Here is a 9,994-nt window from a genome sequence, read left to right as displayed (position 1 = left end):
TAAAAGTACCAGATAGAGGGGTAGGATTTAATAAGCTTTGCTTCTTCCTACTCCTTTTGGACAAGTGGAACTGTGAACTGATTATGGGATGCACTCAATTGTAATCTGATGCATGTTCAAATGAAATAAAACCATTACCATTACCATTACCATGTATTTTTCGGTGTTTTTGTACCCAGGTGTGCAGAGTACCACTTTTCGTTTGGCTCCCCATGTTCAGTTTCTAGAACGTGCAGAAAAGCCCCAAGGCTGCCTCTGTGCTTTCTCATTCTGCACCGTTCCCATCCATCTCACTGCTTCCTCCAACGGTTTTTGGGTTTCTCCTCACATTCAGGGCCCTCACAGGTGGCGGATAGCGGGGTCTGAGGTGTGGGGGCAGGTTTCGCCAGAACAGGCGCGTCCTTGCTAACACTCATGAGTAAAGTCGGGAGCTCCTGTGAGATGGCCTTCTCTAAGCGATCCAGCATGCAGCCTCCGGTCCAGCTGCAGTGGTAGGAGAGCTGCTGGAAGCTGGACATGGGATTAACGCCGAAGAAATCCTGATAGGCTTCCTTGCTGGGCAGGTCAAACTTGCTGACGTTGGTCTTGGCCAGAATGGATTTGAAGATGTAGTACTTGTCTGGGTCAGTGACAATGTCGTGGAACACCTCGTGGGGGTCATTAAACCAGCCCAGCTTGTCGTAGTAGGTCTGGAGGTAGCGGTCCACAAGGAGGGCGTGGATGCGAACACGGATGCCATGCTGACGGATGAACGCTATTTTATTTTCTATCTGGTTCTCAATCACCTACAGGAACAAGAACCAGAAATTAGGACTTCCTCTGCTTTGTTGGGGGTAACTATACCCCCAATAAATATACGCACGTACTTGTACATACAATACATGCTGTGAGTGAAAAGTTATACCTGGTTGAGGTCCTCCAGCAGAGAGATCTCCTCCTTCATAAAGAGGTCCCGGCTAGTATCTACAGCGTAGTCCAGAGGCCAAAAAGAGCTCACATACACCCGAGGAGGTTCTGTGGCGTTAACGAGGGGCGCCATGCTCCAGAACAGGGCTCCGTAGACCCTCATCAGGTCCTGGGTGGAGAGACTGTCAGCCTTGTTGAGAATGAGACGGATTTGGGACTCACGCCCCTTCATCTGCCTGAAGAGCATTTCAAGCTCCCCTCCAACGTCAAGTTTGGTGGGGTCAAACACCAGGAAGATGAGATCAGCCCGATCAATGAACCACTGGCACACTTCATTGTAAGGGTATCCTGATGGGGGGGGGGGAATACATGACTTAAATTCCATAGAATATCTGTGGAGAGTCATTTCTGCACAAAAAGTCATTCTCATTTTCTACCGCTTTTTCCTCACGAGGGTCGCAGGGGGTGCTGGAGCCTATCCCAGCTGTCTTGGAGCGAGAGGCGGGGTACACCCTGGACTGGTCGCCAGCCAATCACAGGGCACATATAGACAAACAACCATTCACACTCACATTCATACCTATGGATAATTTGGAGTCGCCAATTAACCTAGCATGTTTTTGGAATGTGGGAGGAAACCGGAATACCCGGAGAAAACCCACGCATGCACGGGTAGAACATGCAAACAAAGATGGCCGAGGGTGGAATTGAACCCTGCGCACTAACCACTAGTCCACCGTGCCGCCCACAAAAAGTCAAATATGTTGAATTACCTCTCTCTTGCTGTTTGCGGTTCTCGATGATGCCGGGTGTATCGACAATGGTGACCCTCTCAAGCAGCTTGTGGGGCATCTCGAAGCCCACCAGTCGCTCCAGGAAACCTTGACCGAACTTTTCCAAAGGGGACAAGGATCGTGAGGTGTCGGCCGCCATCACGATGCCCTCGATGGTGCGAAACTTCTCTCCGTGCATTATGACGGTATACTCAGACGTAGTCGGTTCAGCACCTGGCATAGGGGTGAAAATATATCATAGAAGTATACTCTTTACTGCATGTAAAGTATTTTCATTTTAATGTTGTTAAATTCTTGTTGTAGATTTGAGATCCAAATACTAACTATAAGTGGTTTCCTGAAGTAGATTCACCTACAAAGCCCTCCACGATCCGCCCCCCCCCCCATATCTCACAGATCCTGCTCCATCCACACAATCCCTGTTCCCCTTCGCTCCTCAGACTCCAACCTCCTGGCACTCCCCTGTAGGACCAAGCTCCGAACCTGGGGAGACAGAGCCCCCCACCCTTTGGAACTCTTTGCCCCATTCACTCCGTGCTTGCCCTGACCTTCCCAGTTTCAAAAAACAACTAAAAACCCACCTCTTTAAATCTGTTTTTAATGTCCAACTTTTTATACCAGACTGCTGTGCCCCACCCCACTTTTACTCATGTTTTAACTGTGTATTAACCAATGAATGTTGTATTTTTATGTATTGTTTACTTGCTTTTATTCAACTCCATTCTTCTACAAAGTGTCTTTGAGTATTTTGAAAAGCGCTATACAAATAAAATGTATTATTATTATTATTATTATTAACCTGTATAGAGTTCTTGTGACGTGCCATGAAGACCCAGCAGGTAGTTGATCATAGAGGACTTGCCCACACTCCAGGGTCCAATGAACAAAACCATAGGCTTTGAGGTTATTTCTCCATCTATAAAGTGCGAGGGAGAACAGAAGCAGGAATTTGTCTCGTGATTTTACCTTTTTTTTTTTAAAAAGAACAATGATTATTCATTCATTTTCATTCATTTTCTACCGCTTATCCTTACAAGGGTCACGGGGGATGCTGGAGCCTATCGCAGCTGTCTCCGGGCGAGAGGCGGGGTACACCCTGGACTGGTGGCCAGCCAATCACAGGGCACATATAGACAAACAACCATTCACACTCACATTCATACCTATGGACAATTTGGAGTCGCCAATTAACCTAGCATGTTTTTGGAATGTGGGAGGAAACCGGAGAACCCGGAGAAAACCCACGCATGCACGGGGAGAACATGCAAACTCCACACAGAGATGGCCGAGGGTGGAATTGAACCCTGGTTTCCTAGCTGTGAGGTCAGCGCTAACCACTAGACCGCCATTATTATTATTGTTGCATTTTGCAGCCATAATGAGTGTGGCTCACCTGTGACTTCATGCTGCCGCAGCTCATTGTACCTGTAGGCTTGCTCTACTGGTTTGATGGCAGTGTGGTAGATGTTCAGCAGCTTCTTCATTGCCGCTACAAAGACGTACGAGTGGAAGATCATATGTTATACCACGCATGCCACAGTGTGGAGTGTGTTTTTACCTTACAACTGAAATCACATTTTCATTCCATTCCTTACCTGTCAACTGTGCTGAGGGTTCGGCAGCAGCCAGTCGCAGTGTGTCCTCAATGTGGGACAGGTCCCTCAGTACTGGACCCTCATTTACTTCTCCTGATTGGAAAAGCACATTGTCAATCAAAGTTATTGATGCTACTAAACCATTGATCCAAATACTGATTATATAAATACACAAATCACAAATACTTAAACTTGCTGATATAGTTAATTTCCAAACAGCTAAAATAATGCATAAGGCTAAAAACAACCAATTACCTAAAAATGTCATCCAATACTTCTCTACAAGAGAGGAGAAATATGATCTCAGGGATGAACTACATTTGAAACACTTATATGCTAGGACTATGTTAAAAAGCCATAGCATTTCAGTATGTGGAATCAAACTATAGGATGGATTGAGTAAGGACCTCAAACAATGCACAACGATGAGCCAATTCAAGAAACAATACAAGCAGTTGATGTTTGCTAAATACAAGGATGAAGAGTCTTGAACCAGTCATGATGTGCTATATATATCACTATATTGACACTTACTATGGTACCCATTATGTCATTGGATGGTCATATCACCTCCTACTTCAGTACGAGGTGCATTATTAAAAAAAACCTTAAACTGTATTATAGAGCGCAGGAAGTGAACAAATGTAACAGTTACTGACTGTAAAAGTACCAGATGGAGGTGTAGGATTTAATAAGCTTTGCTTCTTCCTACTCCTTTTCTTCCTTCCTCTACTATGGCACTGATGTAAGCCTCGCACATGCAAGCTATCATTACTGTTTATATAAATACAAGGATGAAGAGTCCTGAACCAGTCATGATGTGCTATATATATATCACTATATTGACACTTACTATGGTACCTATTATGTCATTGTATGGTCATATCACCTCGTACTTCGGTACATTATTAAAAAAAAACAAAAAAAACCTTAAACTGTATTATGGAAAGCAGGAAGTGAACAAATGGAACAGTTACTGATTGTAAAAGTACCAGATGGAGGGGTAGGATTTAATAAGCTTTGCTTCTTCCTACTCCTTTTGGACATGTGGAACTGTGAACTGATTATGGGATGCACTCAATTGTAATCTGATGGATGTTCAAATGAAATAAAACCATTACCATTACCATTACCATTACCATTACCATTACCATTACCATTACCAAGAAAAGACAGTTAGATTTGTCGTAAGATTATCATTGATGCTTTTTGTTTTTGTTCATGGTGTCACGTTCTTTGTTTATTAAGTCCAGGAATATCTAATTAGTGATACGAATGTGAAAGGTTTGCTGAGACACAACTGATTGGTCCATTTGTGCTCAGGACATGCCTGACTGTTATATCACGTCGTTGCACATCTAACCGTCAATTCACTTCCTCTGCTATTTTGGTCTGTTTATTTCTGTACCAGAGTTTGCCACTAACTCCTCTTCAGCCACACACAGTGTCATATTCCGAGGGATCCACATGCCCGGCAGAGACAAAGTAGACCTTTAATGCCATGACGCTTCACACACTTTACATGTTGATTGCAACCATGCGATGTGGTTTGTGCATAGCTACTTATATATTATTTGTTGAAATGTAAATATATAACCATACTGTAAAATAAGTGGAATGCTGCTGCCGTTAATGAATGAAGTACCACATTTCCCATTTCCTCAAAAAGTGGCTGCGTCTGAATTGTCACTTCCTTGCTACAATGGTGACTTAAAGTCACTTTATGTCTGTTTATTCTAGATTTCTATTAATAATGCAGTGAGGATAAGCGGTACAAAATGAATGAATGAATGAATGAATGAGCCTATTGATCAATTAACTGCAATTAACTGGAATGCATGATGGGTTAAAATCAAAAGTTAAAATCATTGTTTTTTTTATTATTTTGAACTCGTATTGGTGCTTATGTATGTTGTATATTTCTTAGCCGCTTTTGAGTGTTAAGTTGTTGAGTGATGATTGTAGCTTTCCATCCAAGACGGCACCGTGAGTCAGAGTAAGTAATGCTTATTTCTTCCTCACTGACTTGCGAGTGGCACGGTATTTAAATGATGCGAAGTATTTCTGAAGTATAGGCGATGTCACAAGATTAGAATATGGTCATAAATTAGCCGCGTTACTGTAGATACATCGCCGTTTATGATCAACTCCGATACCGTTTGCAGCTGGCGGTACAAACTGGAAGTCCTTTTAAGGACTTGCAGACTGAACAGACTGTTTTCACAGGAACCACAAAATCCAAAGAAATACAGCTGAATAGGCGCAGATTCTGGAAGAACTAGAAAGTCTTCTGTGCTGGTTGAGTCCACAACTCAATACAAAGAGCCAAAAAATTAGCACAATAGGTCCCCTTTAACCGTTATAAACTGTTTTTTTAAGCTGTACCTAGGAAAATACAGTATGAATTTTTAAAATACGGAGTAAGAAACTGCGACAGGTTACTTACGTTCTACAGTAGTACATGCTGAACAAACCTCTGGCACCCATTATTAACTTTTGTTACCTTCGTCCTTAGACACTGTAGGTTCCTTGACCTCTACCGGAGTGTCCTCCACCGCAGGAGCCTTCTCCACTGTTTCCTCTCCCGAATCTTCCACTGTTGCCTCCTCAACCAACTGTGGTATGACTTCTTCAGCAATCTCCACTTCAGGAATGACCAGCGTCTCTGCTTCAGGCTGTAAAATCGCCTCTACTTCAGTGTCATTTGTAATTTTCTGTATTTCTTCTTCAGGATTTGCTTCCATCTCTGGTTCACCTTGATCTACAGCTTCAGGTTGTGGATTTGGGTCATCGTCTACCTCAGGTTCTAATGTCACTTCTGGTTCTGCATTATGTTCTGGTTCAGCATCCTCATCTGTGATTTCTGGTCCTACATTAAATTCTGTTTCAGGTTCTGGTTCAGTATTATCTGCTTCTGCTTCTGTATCATAATCTTCAGTTTCTGGTTCTGCGTCATACTCTGCTTCAGGTTCTGACATAACTTCTGGATCTGTGTCATATTCGACTTCATGTTCTGGTATCACTTCTGTTTCAGAGTTGGTCTCTTCTGGCTGTGTAGGTTCAGCAGCCATGTCAGGAATCTTCTCTGGTGAGACTTCCTCCTCCATGAGATTCTTCAGCATCATTTGTTCCTCTTCTTTCGCCTCCTTCATATGCGGTTCCAGTCCCTTTGGTGGTTCTTCCCCTTCGGGATCAGCACCATGTCCTCCAACATGAGGAGACTCTTCCTCTGCTTTGCTTTCTCCCCCCTCATCCGCAAACTCTTCTGCAGTTGAGGCAACAGATTCAGTCTCCACCATCTCCTTCTCCCCATCTTGCTTCTCCCCTTCTGTTAGAATGTCCTGTAGAGATGTTTCTTCCTGTTCTTCTGCATGACTTGTTACCTGTTCTTCTACTTCATGCTCCTCAGATGCTGCAGTTGCGGAGCTGCAGGGCTGACACATTGGCCTCTCCGGGGCCGGGGTGTCATTGGAAGTGCTCTGGCTAGGCTGTTCTTCTGTTGTGCCGCACCCACAGGTGAAGAGGTTCCTCTCGGGGTCCTGAACCCGCAGAGGCATCAGTGGCTCCTCATCATGGATGGAGGACCCTGGAACCAAGGCCATGAAATTAGGATAATTGCAGGTAATGCTTATTCCATAGGTTGAGGTGTCATTTTTTTATGTTTTTTATTGACTTTATTTTATTGAATATCAAGTGGTGATTAATAATAATACATTTTCTTTAACTGCTTCTGACCTTCTGGTGAGACAGCTAAAAGTATGTCCACAGTTCACGTTACAAGGTGGGGACAGTGTGAAAAATGAGGGCTGTAAGTAGCTGGCACAGGTTTTAACACTTAGTGTGTGTCGGGATTTGAATTCCTAATAATAGAGTTCTACTACAGTGTAAAGGGAAAATGCTGTTCCCTGCTTTCAAATGTCAACTAAGGATTTTTATACATTTGTTGGATTTTGTCTGTAATATTATAAGTAATATTTATTATTTTATTATTTATTATAAGTAATATTTGAGCAGAGCAGAGTTAATCCAATCCCTCATTGGTGACTCAAACATCTCAAAGAAACTGGCTCTCGGTTTTCTGTTAAACACAAACAACATTTTTGATTCGTTATTAGCACAAATTACTTTTTCTATCAAAATGTTTGGACAGCGAGATTAATAGTCCAATCAGACTGCCCCAAACGTAATCGTGAAATACTTCAGTCGACTCAACTGAAACACTCCGATCTATCACTATTAAAAAATGGCAAACACATTGAACAGGTAGGATTAAATAAACTGCTTCTTTCTACTCTTTTTCAGACATATTGAATTCTGTAACGGGCTGCACGGCGGACCTCACAGCGAGGAGACCTGGGTTCAATTCCACCCTCGGCCATCTCTGTGTGGAGTTTGCATGTTCGGGGAGATTTAACAATGTTATTAATGTGTATTGGTGGCACGGCGGTCGAGTGGTTAGCGCGGAGACGTCACAGCTAGGAGACCTGGGTTCAATTCCACCCTCGGCCATCTCTGTGTGGAGTTTGCATGTTCTCCCCGTGCATGCGTGGGTTTTTCTTCCGGGTACTCCGGTTTCCTCCCACATTCCAAAAACATGCTAGGTTAATTGGCGACTCCAAAATAAGAACAATAAATGCGTTTTTTTTTTGGAAAACCTAGGGTCTGGACTTGCCCAGACCCTAGCTCCAGTGGCCCCCAGGTAAATTGAGTTTGAAACCCCTGTCCTAAATGATGCAACCAGTGTCTACTCTCTTGCAATGAGGCCTATTCCTCTATTTTAAGCAAGTGAATCATACATTACGATATTTATTACAGATGATGTGCTTTGTAGCTTATCACTCACTGAGGAGATTGTCAGCATTAGTAACCAAGGGAACATGAGGTTCATACCCCCAAACATATTCATTGTGTATTTCCACTGTGTAACCTCCATGGAGCCGTCATCCCAACCCAGATGAATGGAAAAGTGTCCGTAACGGTGGGACCAAGTTCACTGTGATGCTGTGAGGTGGGGAAAGTGGGGAAAGAGAGAGACAGGTGCCTCTGTTGGATGTCACCTTTCTGAAGCAGAAATAGTCCCCCGGTGACAGAAGGAGGGATATTTTCTGCTCCTTTTTTTCCAGGAATGTGATGCTCTCCATCACAGGGATTGTCATGAGGCTGCCATGCTAATACTGCATTACCTTGCTTGCATGCATTCCTTGCAACAATATAAATATCATCTTTTGTTTTAAAATTGAGACCGCTGTCATTGGTGAAGGGTTGATAATACTGCAATTACCAACATTCCCACTCTACTATGCCACCGGTGGATTTGTGTACTTGAATGCATGAGGAAAATACAATAGAAGTCCAGCGGAATACATCGTGGTAGCTTACAATTATGTACTATATGTGGAGCTTAGATTACACAGGATGATCTAATATTGTGGCCGTTAAGTATAAGTGAACATATATATGTACAACATGCATCTTTTTTTTTAAAGACTCTGCTGGCTGGATTTAGCACCTTTGCAGCCAGATTTAAATTGTATTTGAATGTAACTTCAAGTTTGATTGTGCATATTCATGTAATAAAGACATGCATACATTCGGGAAAGAGTATCTGGTGACGATTCAGCCTGACAAATGCCTGACATGTGACTACAGCTGCTTGCCTGTGCAGTCCAAAACGAATCTGTTCAAGGACACACAAGGGTATCCTCCTCCCCAAAAAGCTGCCAGTGCTGCTAAATGAACAAACTTATGCATACATCTCCATTGCTGAATTATGCATTTGCTAAAAGCGCTCATTTAAATGAATTCATTCATGTCATGGGAACTGCTTGTGATATGTCAAAAAAAACAAACAGACACTATTGAATTGACTGGAAAAAACACAATTTCACATTGACTTATTGTTCTAAGTGAGACTAACTGAGTCAACCCCTCAGACTATGACATTTCCATTTACAATTTAAAGCTACCCATTGCCCCACAGCACACAAGACCAGTCCTATTGTTCATTGACTGAATCAAAATCAATCGCGCATGAAACAGCTTAAAGACTGATGCTACAGTACTGCACATATCCTGTAGGCCAGGAAACCGTCCACATGAAGCTCCACCGGTGCACTATAATACATTAAAAGCCAAAAAACTCATAATCACAAGTGTGCAAGATGGTGCCTAAAGGTGTGTTTTTGTTCGTGTAGTACTAGATCAGCACCCCCATTTCTGCCACAAACCTGACATGAAACACTTATACAATAAGAATTAAAATGCACCGGCACATCTCACACCTCAAACACTAAACCGTCCCATCCATACCTGCAGCAGACAGAGCCAGGAGAACCAGAACGCCGCACACACACACCAATGACTTCATTTTGGCTGCCAGGGGCCTTCCCCTCCTCTTCCCAGGATATATATACCCCTCTGGCTGAAGGTCAGGGGGCATGTGCCCGTGGAGGTGGGGCACAGCAACTGTTCTTATAGCCTGATAGGCTGCTTGGGGAGATCCTCCAGTGGATTCCAACACTAATAAGCTTTTACTTTATTGTAAAGGGACAGTAATATTCTAGTGTATTATTATATTGTGTGAATTTTCTATATTAAAGGGCAACTCTTGAATAAACACATCTCACTGTTAACTGTTAAAAATGTTAAACTCCCTCCAAAAACATTGTCCAAGTACATTTACACATTGGCAAATAACCA

The 9,994-nt window shown here is 42.9% G+C and overlaps 1 protein-coding gene across 1 annotated transcript; it reads right to left on the bottom strand.

Annotated features, from left to right (window-relative positions):
* Positions 1-255: 255 nt before the first annotated feature.
* srla (sarcalumenin a) lies at positions 256-9,662 on the bottom strand. The gene is made up of 8 exons (XM_078793207.1): positions 9,605-9,662; positions 5,799-6,881; positions 3,296-3,388; positions 3,094-3,189; positions 2,500-2,616; positions 1,680-1,913; positions 905-1,254; positions 256-785 (listed from the first exon to the last, which is right to left on the bottom strand). Exons 1-8 carry the CDS (start codon positions 9,660-9,662, stop codon positions 291-293), a joined length of 2,526 nt encoding a protein of 841 aa, XP_078649333.1. The 3' UTR covers positions 256-290.
* Positions 9,663-9,994: the final 332 nt, after the last annotated feature.

Source organism: Doryrhamphus excisus, linkage group LG9, assembly GCF_037039965.1.
Source record: "Doryrhamphus excisus strain RoL-2023G ecotype Guam linkage group LG9, RoL_Dexc_Guam_v1.1, whole genome shotgun sequence".
Taxonomy (NCBI): Eukaryota; Metazoa; Chordata; class Actinopteri; order Syngnathiformes; family Syngnathidae; genus Doryrhamphus; species Doryrhamphus excisus.
Note: the sequence above shows the minus strand (reverse complement) of the source record. Positions and strands in the feature narration are given on the sequence as shown.